The 26758-nt window shown below is 38.5% G+C and overlaps 1 protein-coding gene across 1 annotated transcript in view; it reads right to left on the reverse strand.

Annotated features, from left to right (window-relative positions):
- ADAMTS5 (ADAM metallopeptidase with thrombospondin type 1 motif 5) overlaps positions 1-26758 on the reverse strand; it is a gene marked incomplete at its 5' end in the record, with an annotated part of 48076 nt that overhangs the window by 12093 nt on the left and 9225 nt on the right. Inside the window, 2 exons of the mRNA XM_083362548.1 lie at positions 562-729; positions 18398-18530. Of these exons, the coding sequence (XP_083218674.1) occupies positions 562-729; positions 18398-18530 (301 nt within the window). The remainder of the gene's footprint in view (positions 1-561; positions 730-18397; positions 18531-26758) is intronic.

The raw sequence follows: 26758 nt of genomic DNA on the forward strand, positions 1-26758 counted from the left end.
ACTTTGCAATTGATTGACGGGATTTTGTTAGTACCCCGGTCTTTTAGTGGTGCTCTAGTTGTTTTGGGATTGGACCCAAAGTGCCTAATACTATTGGCATTTTGCTTTCTTTTGCCACAGTCATTCTACTTCTCTTTGCAGGTTTTCATATTTTGTGATTTTCTCCAGTTTTTTTCTCTTCTACTCTGTTGTCTCCAGGAACTGCAATATCAATCCAGTCTTTTTAATCTTATAAACAATTGCTAAGTCTGGAGTGTTATGTGGCAAGTGCTTGTCTGTTTGAATTCTTAAATCCCAGAGCACTTTATTTTCTTCATTTTCTGTTACTTTATTATTATCTGCTGCTATTACTGTTAATCGAGAGAGCAACAACAGAGTATTAAATGTGCTACAGTACTACAGTTAGATACCAATCATTTCTGGAGTTGCATAGATGAAGGAGTGCAAAAGTATTTATTTATTATTAGATTATCCCTTAAAACTAAACTGTAAATTTAATGGTTAAAACTTGGGAAGTTCTCAAAATTCAGCATGATATCCAGTGTCAATGTCAATACATACCATGCCCATCATCCAGAAATTCTGTTATCGTTACTGAAGTACATTTGGACCATGGTTTGGAAGCATCAATGCTTGTTAAGATGGAAGACATAAGTCTCTTATCTTCCATGGAACCAAAGTTCTCTTCACAGAATTTGGAGTCATCATGGGAAAGTCCAAGAAGGTGCCCTTTGGGAACAAAAAAACAACAACTATAATGTTTTATTGCTGAAATATAAATTCAAAGAAAGTATTTTTTTCTTCTGAAATTGCCAAATGAAAATATTTAGCCATTTACTTAAAGATTCTTATATTGTAGGTTTGTACTGTAGGAAAAAAAATGGGGATCGCTTTGTGACCCTGTATACATTTATTGGAAACTACATTTTATAGCTTTCCAAATGGGATTGTATCCTATTATTTTAAAGAAGGCACATATTTGTATTATGAAAGTATATGAAGGAGCTCCAAATCACGATCAGTAGAAACTAACCCACAATGAACTTTGAAGTTCATGGGAAATGATCAGATCAACTATAATTAAATTGATCAAATTTATACTTTTTCCTGGCTCTACCCAACTCATCTTAGGTAGAACTCTGAAAAGAAATACAGTATGGCTCTGAGCCTAAAAATACTAATTAGGCACTGCTGCTTTAGAAAGTTATAGAAGCATAACTTGAATAATGAATTCTTAGTTTTTCTACCACAATTCATTCTAAGAAATTATATTGTCCCCCAAAAGTTTATTATTGAATTTTCAAACTTTTGGCCTACAAACAGTACGTCACATAAGTTTCAAAAGCAACTGTGTCAGATTTATGAACCGCTGGGAGAAAAGCAAGGTAAGGATAAATTAGTAAATTCCCAAATACAGTATGTGTCATCATTACTCTGCTACTTTATTCCCAGTTCCTAATCCCACTGCCTTTTATATTTTACCCCATTTTCAAGGAAGCATTGCAGTTTTGAACCACACTTCGACAAAAAAGCTTCCCTGTCAAATCACTCCATTTCATCTTCATTCCTGACATTTACCTAAAATGTATGTATTTGTGGGCTGGATTGCAGCTTTCCCTACTATGTCACTGAATTATAGGCTCTGATGATTACAGATTATTCTCTGAATGAGTTTGACAAAACTGTGAAGATGCCTTACCAAAATGATTTCAGCATAGGAACTCTACGTACAAATATCTTTTTTTCTCTTGATTTAATACTATAATGCAGACAAAAATGTGGGTATTATTTCTTAAAAGAATATATGGTTACATGAAAAAGAACAAGTTACAGTAGCTGTAGCTACTGGATAGGCTGTTCTTTTAATGATAATTGTCAGGCTAGGTAATAGCATAGAGAAGCATCTGAAATGCATACCGAGCAGGCAAAAAAAAAATAGTATAAAAATGTACCGATCTCTTAGATAAAAACTGAAGAAATACACGCATGGTTTGGAAGCTGGGTAATTGGCATTTTATGTTCTGCAATCCCATCACTTTTCACTGTCCTGAGAACTGTTTTTCTCCAGTAAAATGCAACCTTGAGAGACTCCAGTGCCATAAGGATGTGGTCACTATAGCTGACCACACCATAATTAACCATTAGTTCTTGAGCCACTTGGAACTAAACAACCTAGAAAAGCAGAACGATATAACCATAGAAATATGCTCAGATGATGGATTGGATCTTTGTCATCACTTCTACAGAGTGAGTCACAATGATACACTGGCACAACAAATTTGAACACCAAATAATTACATGGATGGAATTATATTTTTTTGCCAGGAAAGGGAGCAGAAGAGTGTGAATAGCAGAATAACAGGTTTTAACTTTCTGTTCATGGTGTTGTCACTCTCCCTATCAAAATAGTGACAATTCAACAAAATAAATACAGGAAAAGTAGTCCTGGCATATTAGTCCTGGAGTAGGAATGAATTTAAACTGATTGGTCATTGATAGAATAGAACAGAACAGAACAGAACAGAACAAAACAAAACAGAACAGAACAGAATAGAAGTTGGAAGGGACCTTGGAGGTCTTCTAGTCCAGTGCCCTGCTCAAGCAGGAGAACCTATACCATCTCAGACAAGTGACTGTCCAGTCTTCTTAAAAACCTCCAGTGATGGAGTGCCTACGATTTCTGAGGGCAAACTGTTCCACTAATTAATTATCCTCACTCTTAGGAATTTTCTCCTTAATTCCAGGTTGCTTCTCTCTTTGATCAGTTTCCAACCATTGTTTCTTGTCCTGCCCTCTGGTACTTTGAAAAATAATTTGACCTCCTCTTCTTTGTGGCAGCCTCTCAAATACTGGAATACTGCTATTATGTCATCCCTATTTCTTCTTCTCCTTAGACTAGCCAAACCCAAGTCCTGCAGCCATTCTTCATATATTTTAGTCTTCAGGCTTCGATCATCTTAATTGCTCTTCTCTGAACTTTTTCCAAGGTCTCAACATCTTTTTTGTAGTATGGTGACCAAAATTGGGTGCATTATTCCAGGTGTGGTCTCACTAGGATTTTATAAAATGGTATTAATACTTTGCGTAATCTTGATTCTATGCTTCTGTTTATACAACCCAGGATTGTATTAGCTTTTTTGGCTGCTGCTGCACACTGCTGGCTCATAGTCAAGTGATCGTCCACTAGGACTCCAAAGTCCCTCTACTGTTACTGTTTTTGAGCCAGGTCTCACCTAATCTGTACTTATATCTTTGATTTTTCCTGCCTAAATGTAAAAAATTCCTTTTCTCCACATTAAAACTTATTTTGTTGGATAGAGCCCATTGTTCAAGTTTGTTGAGATCTTTTTGAATCCTGAGCTTGTCTTCTGGGGTGTTGGCTATTCCTGCCAGTTTAGTGTCATTAGCAAATTTGATGAGTTCCCCTTCTATTCCATCATCTAAGTCATTGATGAAAATATTAAAGAGTACTGGGCCTAAGACAGAGCCTTGTGGTACCCAGCTGCTTACTTGTCTCCATGTGGATGTTGTACCATTGAGGACTACTCGTTGAGTACGGTTTGTCAGCCAGCTACAAATCCATTTGGTGGTCTTGTCTATTCCATCTTTTTCTAGCTTACCAAGCAGTAGATTGTAGTCCACTTTGTTCATGTCTTACTGAAATCTAAGTATACTACGTCTACATCATTTCACTTTATGTGCCATCAAGCTGCTAAACCCATGCAACATTACTGAGTTTTGCCACCAAAGGTAGTTGATGCTGCTGTTGGGAGCACTTATTTTCCAGTGAATATGGAAATTGCTAAGCACATTGATTTGTGCTTTAGATTGTAAGCCGCCCTGAGTCTTCGGAGAAGGGCGGGATATAAATGGGATTAAAAAAATGTGGATTTGTTTCCCATTTGCAACATTGGTCTCTGTAACAAAGACATGACATACACCCTTTCATAAATTCTTTTTAGCCAGATGAGGGAGGTTGTGTATATTCTGTCTGAAACAGTTCAGGCTACCAATAGTATGCATATATTGAACTTCCAATCAATGTAGCTTTTAATAAGCACATCCCTGATAATTTTAAAAGACATTATGAGTAAAATCATGGTGTACTCCATAAAAAAAAAGGATGGATCTCATTCCTCCAGGGCTAGAAAACATTTTAAAAGTTTATTGTTCTTTTCCCCCATAATCAGTTCTTTTTAGTCTGGTGGTCCATTGATTTTTATTTTTAGAAAAGAAAGCAACCCAAACATTTTAGTTCAACATAAATTAAAATGTGGAAATGAATGTGACCATACTGCATATTGAACAAAATACAACTTTGCATTGAGAAATGAAATGCAGATTCCCATGCGGGGTGTAATGAGTTGTCAGAATAACCAGAATAACCAGGAAGAACTCCAGCCAGGTCAATGGTTGGACAAGAGGTATCTCAATGACCACAAGGAATGGGACTGGAGAAAGCGTCTCAGAAGGGATCCACCCTAGTTTTCTGGAAAATAGTCAAGGTAGGGGACAAGTGTTTTCAGACCTGCAACATTCTATTACTAACCTTCCGATAAAGATGATGTTAGTACTCATGGTTTTGGCTTTCTATTTGGATTACCTCGAAGGGCTAACATCAGCTCTCAAAGGAAATGCAATATATAAATCTGAGAAATAAATTATAATAAAATAAACTTTTGCTTGCTAAGTGAGCCCCCACATGCAAAGAATGCTGCATGTCAAGTAGTATCTTTACCCAGAAATTAACATCTTTCATAAAGCATTTGTTTTGTTTATTGTTTTTGTTTAGTGCAGGCAGGGTTTTTTTTGCATAATTTTCCAGTAAGTATCATATAAGCTGTAAGAAGAGTCACCAATTGATTCTAGATTGCTGTGTAATCTTTTTAATGCTGCAGTCTGTGCAGTAACTGCACAATAAATACATGAATAAGTAAATGCAATCACTTTGAATGCAGCTATCAATAAAATAAAAATAAACACTTTTTGGAACGGTCCTTACAATTGGCATGCCAAAAAATAAATAAATCATCTTTACAAAATATTTCATGGGATCATCCATTTTCCAGATGTCCCGGGGCCATAATTTTTAGAATTTCAACCAGTATGTTGGGTGGGAATTCTGGAAGTTGTGCTTTCAGCACATCTGGCAATGCCCAGCTGAGTAATTACCACCCCAAACACACATCATCCTGGTAATATAATATTCTTGAGGATAATCAGAACTGACATTGGTATCTTGATTTTAGGGATAACTTTCAGGTTTCCAGGAGTCTGGCAAGATTTGTCACTGCTATTATTGGATCCCCTCTTTGGTTACTTGTTTTAATTGTCTGGGACTCAAGGAGCACTTCCAGTTGGATATAACTGCTGTTGTACTTTATCCAACACTTCCTCTTTCTTGGAGTGGATGGGAAATGAGAAGAGTCTATCCAGCCCCATTTGTGTTTGGAGCACTGCTACTTCTAGCCACCAGTCACAGGGAGCTTTCTGGGATCTACTGAATAAGAATTGTGGCTCAAAGAGGCCACTTTTCTGTGAAGCCTTCAGATTTATCAACTGGAAATCTTAGCAAGGTATGTCTTTGTGTAAAGCCTCAGCACACAAAAAGTCATAGCTGAATCATAAATAGCGCTTTTTCCAAGTTATTTATAATACTGCCTTTCAAATTAGGATGCTCTTTTCCCACAGATGATATATTTTGCCACAAGGGAGCATGCCATATTACAGAAACAAATGTAAAATGTGAACGCTGGTATTTCACTACCTAGAATTACCCTGCTTTGTTCCTACTTGTTATTGGCATAAAAGACTATCTAGAAAAGCCCTGGGAAAATGTTTAAGTTTCCCATATTCCTATGGCACTGGCTGATGGAACTGATGCTAAACTCATGGAAAACACTTCAGAGAGATTTATTCACTGTGTGATTTGATTTTTAAAACAATGTTGCCCAAAGTGAAGTCAATAGCACTGTTGTGATTCAGGGTCAGCCTGTGGGTTCGGCAGTTGGGTCGGACGATTCAGAGGAGAAGGAGGGGGGTGTTGGAGAGGTTGCTGAGGGTGTTGGAGAGCTTGTTGATGAGAGCCCTCAGCCAGGCCCCTCCCACCTGGTTACGACGCAGACCCAGCTGTGTGAGCCTGACAGCGTGGATGAAGATGACCCACAGCTGGCCCTGTTCAAGGACGCCCGACACAGGAGGCAGTCAATCAGGAGTAAACAGAGGAAGGCAATGGGGCACCTTGGAAGGAGGCAGAGAGAAGCCATGCCCTGAACTGTATAAAAGGGGAATGCGTGGGAGGGCTGGTTTGCTGAAGGCAACCGTTTGAATAGCTCCTGTTTCATGGTTCGTGTCTTGTTTTTGCTCTGTTTGCTTTTGTGTCCATAAATTTGGCAGGCTTAGTTCCAGCCTCTTGCCTTCTTGTAAAAGGGGTTGTCCCTGCCTTATCTGCAGGGCTGGTAGTAGGCTGGTACAGAACAAGCACTCTGCATATTAGCTCATAAACTTTCATCTTTACTATGTAGCTCTTGAAAACATAGTCTCTCTTAATATAAATGTTTGTGAAACTACATTCACAGAGGTCAGCACAATTGCATAAAACCTCTAACCACAGCCAAACTCAAGTAACTCAAGTGGAGCTCTTGTTGGATTTGAGGCATTCCTTTGGTTTTTGACAAAAAATGTTTCCTTGATTTTCACATGGCCTATTTCACAGCCTTTGTTTAAGATTCTGCTTTTCAAGAGCACTTAAAGTCCCCAACAGCTGAACAGCATGGAAGAGAAACTTCAAGTTGAAAAGTGGCTATTGGGATTACAGTTTCCAGAACTCCCAGGAGTCATAGCACCAGCATAGGCCTATGAAAACTTACCAACAAAGACAATTTTAAACTATCAAAAATTTAGCATGTGGGACAACAATTGATCTTGAAAGCCAAAGGATTTGTGGTTCAGAATGTGAACTGGCATTACCTACCAGTTTTTTTTAACATATGTGCCCATAGTTTAAATCCAAGGTTGAAGTCCTTGTCCTGTTTTTCACCTCTCGCTCAAACTAAATGCTGAGCTTTCATCTTTTTTTTTCCTTCCAGAGCAAGCATGTTTATGAGGGCTTAGTAACAAATGCCTTACTCACATCAGAGGTTAAGTTAGGGACTTCACGAAGAAGTAACAATGCAAATGCATTAAATATTTTCTTCCCACAAATGTCAGCAGAACAGCTGTGGTTTAATTATAGTCTCCAAGTTTTGTGTGCTTACTGTATATATGTGTATGGTTTTTAAAAAAGCCACAGAGCCCCATTCAGACACCTGGATATTTGCCCAAACTTCATCTCTCCCAGAGAAAGCTAAGATTAAAGCTAGACATCCTTCACCAAAGTTTCTTCTTCCCATAAGACTTCAAAAGATTTGCTCCTGTCTAGCCTAGGTCTTGTTCTTATCTATGATAGCTTGACAAGCTTTCAACTCACGAGACACCCTATTCAGCCACAACTGTGGGTTTTAGAAGAAGCAAAAAGAAAAAGAAAATCAGATACACAATGCTGATCTCTTTGTCTCAAATATCAAGTTGCGTTTAGAAAGTTGGGTAGACGTAATGTAGTGTACGCTGGTATTAAGCTTATTACTGTATTTATATAAAATTGAATCATGACACATCCAGGGCAAGTTTAAATCATCCTGTTACAAAGAAGTCTATTTTCTATGAGTGAAAATAATAATCTGTAGCAATGGAATAATTAGGAAGTAGCACCTCAATAAATTGTTCTAATAGTGTAAAACTCTTCTGTTTGGGACAGTCCTCTGTTGCCTTTACTGCTTCATTTTCTCTTTTCTGCCTAGCCACGTTTGTAGTTTATACCCCTTAATCATGTTTAATATCCAATGAGTCCCTCCCTCTTTTTTCCCCTAATCTTTTAAACTTTTGGATTCCCTAAGTCCAGTATCACCCTTTAGGAGTGGGCATTTTTCCCTTAAAAAAGCAAACCCATAAAGAATTGAGATTCTTATTCGATACACTACATTTTACATTTTTATTCATACATAACACATTTTTAAATTACAGTTTAAATTCTTTCTACTTTTAATCTTTATAATCTGAGATGCTTCTTTGATATATTTTACATTTGTATTTGCCTCATCCTCCATCATCCACGCTGTGTTATCTGCCCTAAACTTCTTATGCAGTACATTAAAACTTAGTTAAGTGAATTTATCTGCCCATGGACTAGTATTCACAATCAGTAATTACAGTATATAAAGCAGCAATTTCCAAACTTTGGGGCATCACCTGCTGCCGGCATCAACTTCCCTCCGCCCTGTGCGCTCCCACAGAGAGGGCCTCCTCAGGGTGCCACCGGTCAGAGAATGTCGTCTGCTGGCCCCCAGGGGAGGTCCTTCTCTGTGGGTGCGCCGGATTTGTGGAACCGTTTACCGGTTGAACTCCGGATGGCGCCCGACCTTCGCTCCTTCCGACGCGATCTGAAGACCTACTTGTTCGAACAAGCCGGCCTGGCCTGATGGGTGATGGGTTTGGATTTTAATATTGTTTTAATGTATTTTAACCTATTGTTGTTAGTTTCTGGGCACCTTGTTTAATCTCTTTTAATATTTGTATTCTTGTATTTTTATATGTTTGCCCTGTTCACCGCCCTGAGTCCTTCGGGAGAAGGGCAGTATACAAATAAAATTATTATTATTGTTATTGTTGTTATTATTATTATTATTATTATTATTATTATTATTATTATTATTATTATTATTATTATTATTATCAGGGACCGGTTTCATGGAAGACACTTTTTCCACAGACCAGGGAGAGGGGGATAGTTTTGGTTTTACTCACTCACCTGCCGCTCAACTCCAGCTGTGCGGCCCAGTTCCTAAAGGGCACAGAATGGTACCAGTCTGTGGTTTAGGGGTTGTGGACCCCTGATATAAAGCATTCTGTTCTACTGTTCCTTACTTTCTACTCTGAATACACAATGACACTGGATGTTGTATTTATACTTCCCTCTTCCCAACTTCTTTCTCCACAAGGGCAATGGATAGGAAGATTTTTAGAAATTGCCTAGATGTTACTACCTAACAAATTTGCAGACTGTGAGAATTTACAGTTAAAGCTTATATTCTAGGACACTATATTCTTGGACAGCTAAAGAAATGAAGAGCCTGAATGGCAATGGCTCCCAACCTTTTCTATACCCCGCACCCCTAGGACGTTTCTGATATATTCTCGCACCCCTTACAAAAGTTAAATAATGGCAATGGATTATGGATATACACTATAATTTTGAAAACCCAAGTTTTTGCACCCCCTGGAATATCATCTCGCATCCCCAGAGGGTACGAGCACTGCCAGTTGGGAACCCTGCTATATGGTTTGATGAGATTTAAATAGGTTTTTCCTTGAATCAGAATCACTATATTAATAATTTATTTATTTATTTATTTATTGATGGGATTTATATCCTGCCCTATCTCCTGAAGGACTCAGGGCGGCTCACAATAAAACATATAATAAGTACATAAATCAAGATAAAATGAAAATTGAGAACATCAGTGCAATAAAAAATTAGAGAATTTTAAAATGAATTAAAAATACTAAATATAAATTAATTAAAATGCCTGTCAGTCTAGGTCAGCTTGGTGGAACAGGTGTGTTTTGAGGCCGCGGCGAAAGGATTGGAGGTTTTGGGCTATCCGAAGCTCAGGGGGGAGCTGATTCCATAGGGTTGGTGCTCCCACAGAGAAGGCCCTCCCCCTGGGGGTCGCCAGCCGACATTGCCTAGCTGACGGTACCCTGAGGAGGCCCTCTCTGTGTGAGCGTACTGGACGATGGGAATTTGTTCCCGGCAGCAGATGGTCCTGCAAGTATCCCGGACCTAAGCCATGTAGGGCTTTAAAGGTAAGTACCAGCACCTTAAATCTGACCCGGAGGGCAACTGGTAGCCAATGCAGCTCACGCAGGAGGGGTGTAATATGGGAGTATCGGGAAGCTCCCATCACAACCCGTGCAGCTGCATTCTGCACCAGCTGAAGCCTCCGGGTGGTCTTCAAGGGCAGCCCCATGTAGAGAGCATTACAGTAATCAATACGGGAGGTAACGAGTGCGTGGGTGACTGTACGTAGGGCATCTCGGTCCAAAAAGGGGCGCAATTGGTATATAAGACGAATCTGGGCAAATGCCCCCCTAGCCACGGTTCCAATGTGATCTTCAAAACTGAGTCGTGAATCTAGGAGGACGCCCAGATTGCGTGCTTTATCAATGGGAGGTAACATCTCTCCTCCTATAGTCAGAGATGGAACCTCTTGGACTAAACGAGATGACGGTATGTACAGCCACTCAGTCTTGGCCGGGTTGAGTCGAAGCCTGTTTTCTCCCATCCAAATCTGTACCGCTTCCAGACAACGGGACATCACATCAAGGGCATCACTGGGTTGGTTCGGGGTGGAGATGAATAGCTGGGTATCATCAGCATATTGATGATATTTCACCCCGAAGCTACGGATGATCTCTCCCAGCGGCTTCATATAGATGTTGAACAGGAGGGGCGAGAGCACCGAACCCTGAGGCACTCCACAATTAAGAGGCCTAGGGCTTGACCTCTGCCCTCCTGCCAACACCGTCTGCGAACGGTCCGAGAGGTAGGAGGAGAACCAACGCAGAACGGTGCCTCCCACTCCCAGCCCCTCAAGACGACGCAGTAAGATACCATGGTCGATGGTATCAAAAGCCGCTGATAGATCTAATAGGACCAGGACAGAAGAATAACCTCTATCTCGGGCCCGCCAGAGATCATTCACCAGCGCGACCAATGCCGTCTCCGTGCTGTGCCCCGGTCTGAAACCCGATTGGTACGGATCTAGATATTCAGCTTCCTCCAGGTTCAAAGGGAGCTGTCGTGCCACCACACTCTCAACGACCTTCGCAAGGAAGCGAAGGTTGGAGACAGGACGGAAGTTGTTTAAAACAGCTGGGTCCAGTGCCGGTTTCTTGAGGAGGGGCCTTACCACCGCCTCTTTCAAGGCAGCAGGGAAGTACCCTTCACTCAGTGAGGCATTGATAACTGCTAGGAGCCAGCCTCGTGTAACCTCCCGAGAAGCAAAGACTAGCCAGGAGGGACACGGGTCCAACAAACAATACCAATTTGGTATTTGGTGTATACAGTATTTCAGCAAAGCTCTTCCATTATGTCATTCCCATACATGGGAACTGGTAATGCAGAGGACAGAAAGAAGAGAGCCATTTTATGCACTAAACGATATACTAGCTAATGTAAATTATATATTTGTCTTAAGTGTGGAAACTGCCCTGAGCGTATCTGCTGCTTCTGTTCCATTGTCATTCACTTTCCTGGGTCAAGTAAAAGTTCAATATCCTAACAACATACACATGAAAGAATATTCTTTTATTTTTATTCTATTTCATTCAAGAACCATAATTCCTAATATTCAGCAGCCATGAGAGAGTGTCAAACTGGCAACTCATGGGCCGGATGTGTCACACGCAAGCCACGCCCACCACAGCTCCGCAAAGGCAAAAAACATCGCGATATGTCACGATGCATTAATAGAGGTAATAATCAAGATCACATGAGTTTCTAGTTCCGCTTTACAAAGCTTAGTAAATCACACTGCATCCAGTTCTGATCACTACAATATAAAAAACATGTTGAAACTCTGGAAGAGTGCAGAGAATGGCAACAAAAATGATTAGGGGCTAGAGGCTAAAACATACAAAGAATGATTACAGGAATTGGGTATAATTAATCTAATGAAAAGAAGGATTGGGGGCAACATAACAGCAGTGTTCCAATATTTGAGGGGCTCCTACAAAGACGAGGGGGTCAAACTATTTTCCAAAGCACCAAAAGGCAAGATGAGAAACAATGGATATAAATTAACCAAGGAGAGAAGCAATGTATAACTAAGAAGAAATTTTCCAACAGTGAATGAAATCAACTAATGCAGGGGTGTCAAACTGCTGGCCCCTGGGCTGATTGCATCAGGCAGAGGCCATGCTCCAGCAATATGAAAAAAGTCATGATATGTCGTGACACATCATGTGATACAGCCCAGTTTGACACCCGTGAACTAATGGAACAACTTTCCTTCAGAAGTTGTGGGTGCTCCATCACTGGAGGCTTTCAAAAAGAGACTGGACAATCATTTATCTGAAATGGTACAATGTCTCCTGCTTGAGCAGTGGGTTGGATTAGAAGACCTCCAAAATCCATTCCAATTCTATTATTCTATGTTTTATGTTCTCCCACAGTACAGCATTACACACACACACACACACACACACACACACACACACTCTCAAACTTGGTTTTTAAAAGGCAGAATTTTGACTACAATCAAGAGATGCATGGGCAATCCTTGTAATCATTTGTCAGCAATGAATTTCAAGATAAACTAATTGTTATAAGTAAACATAAAGCAGAGCATAGGTACCATTTTTATCTTATTCTGACAACATTCAAGGACAGTTTCAGGGTGTGTGCTCTTGTAAGTATGCTACTAACAATTTCTGTTTTGAAGAGATTATAGTCAGAGTCAAAACATTGCTTTGCCACAGACAGTGCCCTTTACTTTTTAGATTTGTGAACCACAACATCTATACAAAGATAAAATACATAACCTCTGCTACTGGTTTTCATGTATTTTGTTCCAGCCTTAGCATATTTCATTCATCTTTAGTCTCTGCCGATCTTACATTTTCTTCTGATGTAAGGTTTTGAAGTTACCGTATCTTTTCTGAAACTACCTATACTGCCACTCTCAAAAAGTTCAGGGATTGTGAATTTTCATTAGTAATTCCCATCTCACTAATGTTTCTCTAGCCTAAGTTGTGGTTGTACTTAAAACCTTATTGGGCTTCAAGTGTGGACTTAAATTTCAAGAACATGGGTAAAGTCATTTGTTGCTATCTGGTCATATGAAAATGACCACATATTTATTTATTTACTTTGAATCCCACCTTCATTATTTAAAGCAGATGCAGAACATGCAATTACCTGCCTTGTAGGAGCTAATTTTGAAGGCAAGGTGGTCTAAAGCCCCCAACCCACATACACAATACCAGCAGTAGAACAAAACAGAAATGAAAAGGACTACTACATGCATTGTGTAATTTTGCAATGTACAATGGATCTTCTCAACCCTTACAGACTAGGACAAAGTGAACTTATGTGTAAGATAACAGTCCTCTCCCCTTCTCCCTAGGAGCAGATCATTTACAGCTCCACATAGACTTGGAGCTCCTGCCAAAGCAGTGGGTAGTAACTATGCTAGAGAGGTTACTCAGATCTGGTGCTGTATCAACTGTATGCTTGATAGGATCAAGATCACGTGAAGTATTAATACCACTTTACAATGCCTTGGTAAGGCCAAACTTGGAATACTTCATTTAGTTTTGGTCACCACGATGTAAAAAAGATGTTGAGACTCTAGAAAGAGTACAAAGAAGAGCAACAAAGATGATTAGAGGTCTGGAGGCTAAAACATATAAGGAACGGTTGCTGGAATTGGGTATGTCTAGTTTAATGAGGAGAGGGACTAGGAGTGACATGATAGCAGTGTTCCAATATCTCAGGGTCTGCCACAAAGAAGAGGGAGTCAAGCTATTCTCCAAAGTGCCCAAAGGCAGGACAAGAAGCAATGGATGGAAACTAATCAAGGAGAGAAGCAAGCTAGAACTAAGGAGAAACTTCCTGACAGTTAGAACAATTAACCAGTGGGACAACCTGCCTCCAGAATTGGTGAATGCTCCAACACTGGAAGTTTTTAAGAAGAGACTGGTCAGCCATCTGTCTGAAATGGTATAGGGTTTCCTGCCTGAGCAGGGGGTTGGACTAGATGACCTCCATGGTCCCTTCCAACTTTATTATTATTATTTGGATTGTGAAGTCCCAACTACAATGACTGACACTCTTGCCAGCTCAAAGTTACATTACTGCAACACTCTACAGGGGGCTGCCTTTGAAAAAAGAAGTCTGAAACCTCTGTTGGTCCAAATTGCAGTCAATGATGTGCTAACTAGTGGTAGTGTTATTCTACAGCTGCCAATTAATGTCCAGAACTTAACTCATTGTGCTGATTGTCACATTGAGCTTTAAGGTCCCACATGGCTTGGCTCCTGAGATGTTCACTGGTTTAACTAAAGTTGGACAGTATGTCCTCTCTGCATTTGCCCCTATGTTCTGGAATATTTGCGTACCAAAAAATTTAATTCTCTAAACTTACTCACTTTTTGCACATTGCTTGAGACCAGCCTGTTTCACTCAGGGTTTGAAACTCAATGGAATATGTTATAGATAAAGTTATTTGCTCATTTTTTTGTTTGAATCTTTTTCTATTTTGTAAACTGCTTTGATTCCTATGGAAATGGGAGGTATATAAAAGAATGTAGTAAATAACTTCAACATTTGCTTCATCCAAGAAGAAAAGCTTGTGGCTGTTTTGATCTATATAGTAAGTTATGTTTCCTTTACACTGAGAATGATATTCCATGTATATTTAAATATATTTTTCATTTCAAATATAATTAAAATTCTATTGTTTGATAATGAAAGCTACTCATCTTTCATGAGTGAAAATTGCTAAAATGATGTTTCTAGCAAAATACTGTCTAAAATAGATAACTGAATTTACATGGTTTTGCATTGTGCATATCATTAATTGTAATAGTTGTCTGACTGAGCAATTGACAGTACGTCAAAGAAGGCATGTATTGCTGACATCATCAAATTCTATGTCCTGTGTGAAATGACATTTTGATTTGTTTAATAGCTTCTCAAACGAAGACACACTTTCAGTTAAAAATATCAAAACAAATATCCAGCTGATCCAATATTTTAAGGGTTATGTTGCCTACTGTTAACGAGCAGTGAAGCTCACCAGATGGTTGACTAATTTACATCCCTATTTACTGTTTTCATGCCAAAGCATAAAAAAAAACAACCAAAGAAAAAAGAAAAGAAAATGCCAGGGTGTTTTTTTAAAAAAATTTATGTGACTCAGATTATGTTTAAAAGAGCTTACATGCTAATAATCCTCTGAACACTTGAACACATGTTTTCAGGTTCATGAGACAAACTACAAATTCTATGAGCAGCATATAAAGTGGTCCTAAAAAACAACAGCATACAAAACCTGATAGAATTTTTCAAAGAGACCAAATCTGTTGGGTTCAATCTTCTATGATTAAATGCAATAGCAACCTTCTCAGGAGACTATATCCTGCACAATCAAGGTTTATATTCATGGGGAGATGTATAATCATGTACATTTTGCCTATAAATCTTCTCTACGACTTCAGAAAAATTAGACGTTGTAAGAAGAGAGCCACAGCAGATGTTTCTTATAAACTTCTGTACATTTTTTTTAACATATGAAGAAGACTAACCAGAGAAAAGAGATGGAAGGGCTTTTTTCATGTCCCTATTAATGTGCTTTCACCCTATCCATAAATTGGGAGAAAAATATATCAATTTAAAATGTGGTGCCCTCACAAATTATCTTTACCACACCTCAGCAGTGCTGCCCTTACATAGTTTCAAGACAGTAATTTGAGGTAGCAAGTGGAGAATTCCTGCTGCCTTTTCCTGTCCCACCGAGTTGGAGAACCATAACAAATTGCTGTCCTGAATCTGTGATAGGACTGGATTGAGGCTTCAAGCCTTGTTTTTAAAATAAAAGTTAAAATTAATAATGTTTAATTATCACCATCATCGTGAAGTACAAATGACTAAGTTCAAATTATCCTACTTTGTGGTACATTATGTGAAGACATAGCTCTCTAGAAAGGCTCTAGTGCTGGGAAAGGTGGAAGGAAAGAGAAGAGGAGGAAACAGCAAGGTGAATGGACTCTTATAGAGATGATGGGTGCACCACTGAAAGACCAAATTAGGGACAGATTATTTGTTCATGTCAAACTGCCGCCTCACGGGCCGGATGCATCATCAGGAAGCCATACCCACCCCAATGCATCATTGGGAAGCCATTGCCCACCCGGCAATGGCGAAAAAGCTCCGATACGTTGTGCGACATCACATGACATCACGAGTTTGACATGTCTGCATGGCCAGCTAAAGCTAAACAGTCCCATAATGGGACTGCTGATCTCCTGGGAGTCCCGGTGAACTATGAAATAATTACTGAAAGTTTGAATCAGTACAATTCTTTTACAGAAATAGAAGACACTCATGTCAACCAACCCCCCTCAGAACCTTCGGGGCGATGAGAAGAGTGATTTGAAATACAAAGCACTCAAGCTTGAGACAGAACCTCTGAATATTTCTGTTTGTCTCTGTCCAATTTTCCAGGGGAATAAATTTTGGTCACACATATCATTTTACGTGTGTGTGTGTGTGTGTGTGTGTGTGTGTGTGTGTATGTTTACCATCTCTCCAGCACGTGTCACATATACATTATATGCTGTATATAAAGAAACAAACAAACACCAAATAGCAGATAATTGATCTACTGTTCTGTAAGTTTGATATTCCAGTATAAGAATGGAATATAGTCTCTCACAGGTGAAGCACCTGGTGTCTGGCAATCAGCAGATTTGCATGGCCAGCTAAAGCTAAACAGATCACTGTCCTTGACTGTGTCATCTCAAGTTCATCCCTGAGGCATCTTTAATTGTCAGCTTGGGAAGTTTTGTCTTGGGAGAAGATAGAAAATACCACTTCCAAACTACTATAGAACTGAAGACCATAGAAGGTTGCCTCAGTAGCAGGCTGGTTATGAGATGAAGGTAGCATCATATAGACATATCCTTAAAAATGATTAATAAAATACCTTTCAGCCACAAGAGATAACATGAGAATAAGCCATAAAACCAATCGATATTGGATTTATATTCGTTATTGTATTTGTGCTGAAAGACTAGTCTACTGGCAAGCTCTGTGACACAACCATAAAAATCCATAAGTAGAACACAATCCTAATTCACTAATTAGAATACTTAATTTATATAAGAAAAATAACGATAATTTCTAGATGTTTCTAGTGCCCTGAAATAGCCACAGGATGGGAGATGGGAATATTACAGCCTCTACAACCCTATATTTTATCTTTTATCTTTGTTGTTAGGGCATTTTGTGGAATTTTTAAGGAGGCTAATACCTTTATTTTCTCAACACCAAACCTCTGCTTCTAACTGGGAGAGGCATACTGTGACAAAAGGCATTTTCATATGCAGTACTCCATGACAGAAAACAACGACATGAATTTGAACGAGGCTAGACCTTGTGTTGTTTCTTTAGCCATAAGCAACAAATTTCATGTACAAACGCAAAAGAACAAAACATTTGTTCTCTGTGCAGATACTGCTATGTATATTAATAAAAAAAACCATGCAGAATGATTTTGACTTCTTAGGGCTTTTTAAAAGATAAACATAGCGTGTCAAACACACTATTTATGAACCACTTCCAAATTAAACCAAGGATGTGTACAAAACAACCCATCACTGCACTGTATCCTTGTTTTGTTTTGTTTTGTTTTGTTTTGTTAAAAACCTATAGGGATGACATTGCAAATATTATAAGTAGATTATTGGAAGTATAATTATCTCTAGGGTATGGTAAATTTTTAAGACAAATGGTTGTCCAATCTCTTTCTTCTACAGTATACCATTTACTGAAATGGTGAAGGTGTTCCTGCTTGAGCAGGGGATTGGACTAGAAGACCTCCAAGGTCCCTTCAATTTATATTATTCTGTTATTCTGTTAAATGCTTTAGCTCTAGAAAGCTAACATCAACCAAGCACCTTTTAGGTCAAATAATACTTTCAATTGGTCCTTCTAAGTCTATGTTATAATAATTTAGAATTCCGGATGAACTAGTGCTGATTATTTCAATTACAGTATATTCTATCCTTTACCTAGCTTGCTCTAAACATTATATTGCAGTAATAATGAATTCCTATAGAGAAAGAGTTTCCTTTCATCAAAAATTTCTGATTAACTTTTTATGACTACAGAAGAATAAGGTAGTACAGCATAAACAGGCCAATTGTTTACCTTATATCTGAAGGAATACAAGTATCTACTTCATAACCCAGTTTACTAATAAGAATGCTTAATGTCTTTATAGACTGGACATACACTTTGTAAAAACTTTCTGTGGAGACAGGAGCTTCCCAATGGCCACTGCAGCTAGTTCCTAGAAGAGATATTGTCAGACGGATACCCTGTGTACCTTTGCTTGCCTTCAGTTCCCTAATAATTGACCCCAAAGTGCAGGCATATGCACACAGCTTTAATCCCCAACTGGATATCTGAATCAGGGGAAAATCTGGAATTACTTGTAAGGTATTTTGGTTTCTAATGCAGCTGTTACGAGTGTTGTATTTGGCAAGGGAACAAAAAAAAGGCACTGCATACCAATTTCGTGAGCCACTGTAAAAGCCGCATGGAGGCCGTCGTCTTCAATCACTGCACAGCTGCGTTCGGGAGAGCATATGGTTCCAACGTCAGCCATTCCCAGAGTATCACATGAATGATGCCCACATAAATCCTACAAGGAAGGGAAGGGAAAGAAAGCATGTGAAGCACAGTTTGCACCCACAGGGTCTGATAGGTTTGAACTTCAGTCTGATTACCAACAGTAAGGCCAAATAAGGAATATAGCCGAGATAAGGACAAAGACATCAATAGCTATGTTTTGAAGCAGCCTGTCAAAAGATGGTGCCCTGCAAATGGGTTGTGGCTGCAGTTCCCAGCTAGGAATCCTAACAAGAAGTCAAGAGAAATTATATTTCAATGGTCTAGAGTCCAGGGGTAGGCAACCTTGGCTCTTTTATGACTCATGGACTTCCACTCCCAGAATTCCTGAGTCAGCTGTGCTGACTCAGGAAGTCTGGGAGTTGTAGTCCATGGGTCATAAAAGAGCTGAGGTTGCCTACCCCTGGTTCTAGACAACACTAGGCTGGGGGGATCTGCCTTTGGGGTTTTCCTTCAAGGACCACAAAATCCTTATTGTTGGTTGCTAAAATCAAATTGAAACTGTTCATTTATGGCTTGGGTCGAGGATATTTGAGGGAACACCTGCTGCCAGCATCAAGTTCCCTTCGTCCAGTGCGCTCGCAGAGGGAGGGTCTTCTCAGGGTGCCGCCGGTAAAAGATTGCCGGCGGATAACACCCAGGGAGAGGGCCTTTTCTGTGGGTGCGCCTGCCCTCTGGAACCAGCTGTCTGTAGAGCTCAGGACTGCCCCTGACCTACACTCATTCCGCCGGGACCTGAAGACTGGCTCTTTGAGCTGTCTGACCCAGGCTGAGAATTTTAACTGGGGTTTTATTTTCAGGGATAATTTAATCTTTTAATTCTCTTTTAACTTTGTATTTTATATTGATGTGATTTTAAAATGCCCTGTAAACCGCCCTGAGTCCTTCGGGAAAGGGCGGTATATAAATCTAATAAAATCTAATCTAAATCTAAAAGAGTAATGCCACCTCTTGAATTAGTTGCCTTCATTTATACAATTATTCTTTTAAGAAATCAATATTCTAATAAACGGCAGCATTTGCAATGGTGTATTGGAGGGAAGACTAATTTCTGTGTATGCAATTCTAGGCCAGGAACGGTATTACAATGTATTTGCGATGCAATGATGACTTCTGATGAAGGTCAGTACTGATAACCTCATACGCTGTAATCTTTCCTGAGCCTTTCCTATAGATAATCTCCAACTTGAGCCCTACAATTACAGGGTATAAAAGAAAAGTTTTTGTTGGGACATTCCCCTTCTTCTAACTTGCTAATCTCAGGTCTGCTAAGGTGAATGACATCATTGTATTTAATGATTATTACAGCTGGAAGGCCTAAGTTCAGTATGATTTAAAAACATGATTGGAATACAGTTGCTGAACTCACTTTAGTGTCAATTTACATGATAAGGAGCTGATGAGGTAACTAAATCATTAAGAATATTGGAAGATGAAGGTGTGCCTCTGAATCAGTCTTTAATCCTGGTGATTGCATGAATGAACCTCTGTAGTTGCTTTTTCCCCAGGCCCGAAAGAGTATGATTGGCCCAATCAGTTAGCTGGCTTCATGCCTAAAGCTTGTAAGCCGCCCTGAGTCTTCGGAGAAGGGCGGGATATAAATGGAATTAAAATAAATAAATGGAATTAAAATAAATAAATAAAAATAAAGTTAAACTATGATGGGATCACTGCAGACCTTAACCACTCCACCAATTTCCATATAAAGAATTTCCATATAATAATAAAATAGGAGAAAAAGGAGAATACAATTCTCTCTGGTGGACAAGGCATAAATGATGCATATATTCATAAAGCAACCTGAGCATTTATCTGCAGTGATCCCATCATAGTTTAACTTTATTTTTATTTATTTATTTTAATTCCATTTATATCCCGCCCTTCTCCGAAGACTCAGGGCGGCTTACAAGCTTAGCAGTAGCCTTCATTCTATGTATATGCCTGCTTATTAGGGCTTTCACACACACCCCAAGCGACATTATTACAAAGTCAGCTTAATTGCCCCCAACAATCTGAGTCCTCATTTTACCTACCTCGGAAGGATGGAAGGCTGAGTCAACCTTGAGCCTGGTGGGATGCGAACCTGTACTAATTGCAGGCAGCTGGTGTTACTTAAGGAGGCATTAGCCCACTGCTCCACCAAGTTCCTCGTATATTAAATATTAAATCATATTAAATATTAAATCATGTCTTTTTTCCCCCTTCCCTTAGGGAAATTTAGAAATTATAAGTAAGAATGCAATACATGGACACTAAATGGCAATTCGGAACATGTAATGTTATTATGACATTAGGAGCTATTATGCAATGCTTAACTGTGTTATTTGTGAGTTCCACAAAAGTAAGGACTAATTATTTGTGAATGGTTAAATCATAGTATAGGAGTGTAACTGTACTAGAAATATGAATATATATGAAATTTATTGAATTTTCCTAATCTGCAGGGATATATTGTAGTGTTTGCTGTCTAGTACTTCTGGAGATATGAAAAGTCTGTTTGGGCTGGGAGAGAATTTATTTCATCAATTATATTATAAAGCAATTACATTTTGTGGACATCTGTGTTAGCAAAACTATTCTTTATATTTTTGCTGCTTCAAAGTGAGCATCTTTTAATGAAATGTACTTGTTGGCTTGTGGCTATCTTTTCTTGACTGGCAGAGAAAAAAATGGTCCCTGTTGATTTGATATTCTTGGCCAAGGAAAACATTCTGGAAAGATGGCAGATGGGTAAAGCTTAGGTACTAAGAAGAGAGATGAACCCTTCCTGGCACAATTGGTACTATGCAATTATTTAGCCAACATGAGAATTTCTTCCGCTACACACTTTCCCAAATGTGGATGCAAAAATGTAAATATATAAAATAACAATGAGCAAAGGAAAACATTAAAAGAAAAGCATTTTGAGTACTTGCAAAATTAACTCCATTTTAAAGATAAACTATAATAAAATTATGCATTCTTTATAATTAACTTTTCCATTGTATTTGTTTAACAGTCTTGTGAAGCAATATTGTAGTGCTATGTTGCTCTGCCTTGTCATTCAAAATAAAGATCTGGTAAAAATACAACTTAAGGACAACCTGAATCCCTGATTTTTATACTAAATATAGCACTGTATATCATTAGATATCCTTATTAATTTAATGAATGTCTGAAAAGGAAAATACGACATATATAGGATCAATGATGTTTGCCTTCAGATGGCATACAAGAAAATATAATGTAAGAATAATTTATCCAAATTCTGTAATTCTCCCCATAAAATATGAACCGGCAACCAATACTTATTCTGAAATAGAAGTAAACAATTTTGATTCTCTTGTGATTATATGACAGGATGACAGGTGGGGGAAGAGTGCACAGGCTTATCATGAGGCTAGGTTAATTCCTTACGTGCTAAAACATGGCATTCCAAAAGATCAAGATGCTGCAACTTGGACACATATGGATTAACTTAACTTGAATTTATCACCCATAGAAAAAATAGAATAAGTTAATCATAATACAAGACTTCATGATATTAGGAATTTATCAAATATACTTTTATCTTAAAGCATCATTACAGTGTCAGGGAATATTAATGAGCACCTTATTATTCAGGTGAATATTGAACGACGTTTAATTCAGGAATTGTTCAAAGTTAACAGTGGAATGAGGGGGGCTTTTGACTGGCCTTTATTATTGTGACAATTGCAAGATCTCTGCAATCATGTGATCATGATTCAAGGGCTTGGCAGCTGGCTCACAATCATGACATTGCAGCTCCCCACAGTCATGTGATCACCAACTGTGACCTTAAATGCTGGCTTTGGACAGGCAAAGTGAATAGGAAATCTGGCAGGAAGTCGCAGATGGAGATCACATAATTGGGGGCACTGGGACTACATGGAGTTCACCTAACAATGACACCTGCCACATGCAGTCACCAGCATGTTATGGCCATGTCACTTAATGATGAGTTACCATTTCCAATTATCATCATTAAGCAAGGACTAATTGTAGCTGCAAAATGCAAGTTTATGTTGCAATTACAGGATTATCATTTCCATGTTACATAAATATTCAAATTAACTATGAACTGATCAAAACCTCATTATGAGTATTATGTTCACACTTCAAATTCAGATAAATTGGTGTGGGTTAAAAAAGACAAAAGACAAAAATTATTAAATGCTAAAAACTAAATCTATGATGAGAGATTAAATTTGGTAGATTTACTCTTTAAAAAAAATGAGATACAACCTTGTTCTTTATCATTCAAGTACTGAATAATGTACTTGAAAGTACATGAAATAATCTGGATGAAACTCATTCTAGAGACCTGTAAAAGTTATAATGGAGGAGCAAATGCTCAAAGGCTGCTCACCATTCCTCATATGTTGAATTCTGCAGGGCTCCTATCGTTCTGTGTTTCTACTAATTATAGCAAGTGTATATTCCATGCACAGTCTATGTAAGTAGGCAAATATGTTTATACACTTCATACTGTATATCTATGTGTATGTGTCTGTGTGTGTGTACTATACAATCTAGAATTTTAAGGTCACAGCTTTTTGTGAGCAGAGCTTATTCTTTGTGTTTCTACAGAAATATGTTATATGACTGTGCAAGATATTTTTGTTGCCCCCAAAATGAATGGGAGAATGCCTCATTATTTACATGGAGGCTTGAGAGTCAATCTGCAGTATGTTCAAGAATGGCTTATGACAGTAAATGGGGCAAAACTTTGATTAAAAGCAGCACCTGTGAAAACAGTTCAGATGTTCTCTAGGAGTCATTCCAGTCACGCCAATTCCATTCTTTATAGAATATGTGGTTAAGTAAGTGCCTTTTCAATAATGTTGTTTTTACAAGAAACCGGGCAGAAAATCTATCAGCAGGTTGCCTTATTTCTTCAAATCCTAGATTATCCTGTTTCATTCAAAGATTTCTTTTACTAATTTACCACTTCCATGAAAATTACATACATCAACAGATATTATTAATATCCTGCACAGTAGTGATGCTTAGCCACCAATGTGTAACCTCTTAGTGAATTTTTATTTTACAAAATGTATACAGAGACTTTGAGACTGTTTTTTAATTACTGTTATTCTACAGTTGTCCATATCTTTCCACAACTGCATTTGTTCAACTTCATTCAAGAAAGTTGTTAGATTTGGCATACTATATTGCTGAATTTAGGAAGCAGTCAATGTCTCACCTCTTTAGGAAAAGTGAATAATCCATTTTAATTAAAACTAAATGTAATTACATTTGTTTGTTTGTTTTTTTTAAAAAAACCCTCATGGTGCCCTGTTTGTTATGTCCAAATCTTTAAAAATTAAAGTGACTGCTAGTTTAATGCAACTCTCTTTGACCTTTACATGGTTGCCTATGGGAGTATCCAATGTGAATGCTTCACTGAGAGAAGTGTTCTAATAAGCTTTTACTAAGTGGGAAAGAATAATTATTTAGTTTTCTCTGTCTTTTCCCCATTTCCACTGATCAAGTGGGAAAAACAGGTGATCTGAGTAGACCAGCTATACACATAAACACACATTTGGCACCCATTATAACACCATACTCTGTTGGGAAAATCAGGCATCCGACATTTCCACAAAGCAGATAAAATATCTATTACTGTGATACTATATATATTATTAACTATTATGTAATATGGAACTATTGGAATGTAATGAGTACATATATGTTATGCTGCCTAAATTAAACATATGAACTGGCTGGCTTATATGCTTATTTCCTTTTTTCCCCCCTCTTATGAATAATAGTCTTGAACATGATCAAATAAACAATCAAATGCTTACTATGGTGATTGGCACCTATATTAGCTAATAATACAGATTAAGGACCTAAGCAGAGAATTTATTGTAATTCATTATGGGCATTTTTACATTGCTGCTGGTTCTTCTCCCAAATGCCTCAAAAGCAATTTGAAGAAAAATCACAATCATCTTAGCTTCATTTCTGCCAAAATTAATGAGCATGGATTGCTGACCTTCCACAACAAGTAAGCAAACAAACAAACAAGCTCCCATATCCACTCCATCAGAAGATAAATGGTTTGCTTTTACTGATCCCACCCATGTCCTTACTTCACTTTGTTTACATTTGTCTGGTCATATGCACACACACGCACACACACAAGTTTCTGTGAGAAGGAGTTAAAAAACCGGGATGTCCCTTGAAGTCTGAAAACCTCAGACTTAGAAATCAGGAAACATGATGAGGCAGAGGTTTCATATTGCCCTGAAATAAATTGGCTCAGGTCTCAAATTTAGCCAACCTTGCAATACTACAGAGATTCAGAGCTCTTCAGATTGCAGCAAATATCGTGTGTAGAAGTATCCTAAGCCTTTTACTCTTAACCCTCAAAGAAGTATAATTGGAAGTATTTCTTTCATTTATCTATTTACAACCAGCATGTCTCAGGATGTTGGTTGTAAATGTGCTATATGATTGTTGGAAAGCAAGCAGCCAGTATAGAGATGGCCCAGTAAGGACTTAGATTCTTTTGGGATTTAGCCCTTTGCTTCCCAAAAATCAAAATCAAAAAGTTGTGTTGCTTATTATCTTATTCTTGATAGCTACTGAAAGGAGAAAAGGATGACATTTTAATTGTCACATTGTACTAATTTAATCAATGAAGGATGACTGACATTTTTTTTATTTTTAATGCACCATCCTGATAGTATCACTAAAATAATATTGTAAATAGATCAGAAAACCAATCAACCTGTAGCTCTAGATAAGATTACAAAGACTTTAAGTCATACTGATAGGAGTGGGAAATATTTTCTTTTACAAATAATACATAAAATTTAAATATTTAGTGAATCAGTTGATTATGAGAAGTTCATAAGAATGAGAGAAGCTCTTCAGCTCTACCTCAGCAACTGATATCAGGAACTCTGCTGCTTTTGATATTGAAAATATCAAAACTTATCAAAAGTAGAATCCTCCAATATTTGTATAATCTTTTAACATTGTATGATTTGGCAATCTTCATGTTGTGATAACAAATTCCATCATTCAGTGATGTGCTATATCAGAGGTCTTCAAACTCGGCCCTTTTATGACTCATGGACTTCAACTCCCAGAATTCCTCAGCCAGGCACACTGGCTGAGAAATTCTGGGAATTGAAGTCCATGAGTCATAAAAGGGCCGAGTTTGAAGACCCCTGTGCTATATGATAAATGTAAATTATAAGAAACTAAGCATATGATACACATTTATCATAAAACCATTTAACTTGCTATTTGGTCAAAAACTCTGTTACCTAATTAACTTTGTGTACACAGATTGTACATGTGGGGGGAGGGAGATAAGGAAGAAGCCACTCATTAGTAATGAATATGAAAGCTTTTTATCTATAAAATGGAGAAAATTATGATACCCAGCATTAACTTTTACAGAAGTGATAGGAAAAAAAAGGTTAAACTTATCTTATCAACCATCCAACACACAGAAGTTATAGATGATGTTTTCCGCAATCTTGTTTTTTAAGGCTCTCAACAGTACTTTTGTGGGAATGTAATTTGTATTGTGATCCCATGATCCAGTGATCCAAGACAAATGTATGCTGAGTGAGAAAAATCTGCTGAGACCTCTGACTTGCCTTTCTGCAACTTTAGAGAGTGGAGGAAGGCACAAAGAAATAATAAAATCTTCACTCCTATTAATCTATGCCAGACATGTCAAACACAAGGCCCGGGGGCCGGATGCGGCCCACGAAGTGGTTTCATGTGGCCCGCAAAGCCATCCTGGAAACAGTGAGGGAACGGCCCCCACTGCCTTGGCCCTGGCCCAGAGACCCTCCTCCTGCCAGAGACCCTCAGATCTGTCCCACTCCTGCCCAGGCCCCCATAGGCACCCTTGATGTGAACGATGTAGAGCTGGCCACACCCACCCAGTAGGCCATACGCACTCTAGCCATGCCCACCCAGTAGGCCACACCCACCCAGGCCACACCCACCCGGCCCCCTGAGGGCAACCGCAATGCTGATGCGGCCCTCAATGAAATTGAGTTTGACACCCCTGATCTATGCTATTAAGTTGATGTCTCTGTTTCTAGTTCATTAGGTAAAACAAATATGGAGCCTTTATTCTCACCAGGGCCCATACTTTATTTGTTGACGATATCTCAGTGGGGAGACAGGTAATATGGGCACTATTATCAAGATAATACAGGAATGAATAAATTCAGTATTTTCATCCCTTTGGGGCAGTTATGGAAG

Source organism: Vipera ursinii, assembly GCF_947247035.1.
Source record: "Vipera ursinii genome assembly, chromosome: 4".
Classification (NCBI taxonomy): Eukaryota; Metazoa; Chordata; class Lepidosauria; order Squamata; family Viperidae; genus Vipera; species Vipera ursinii.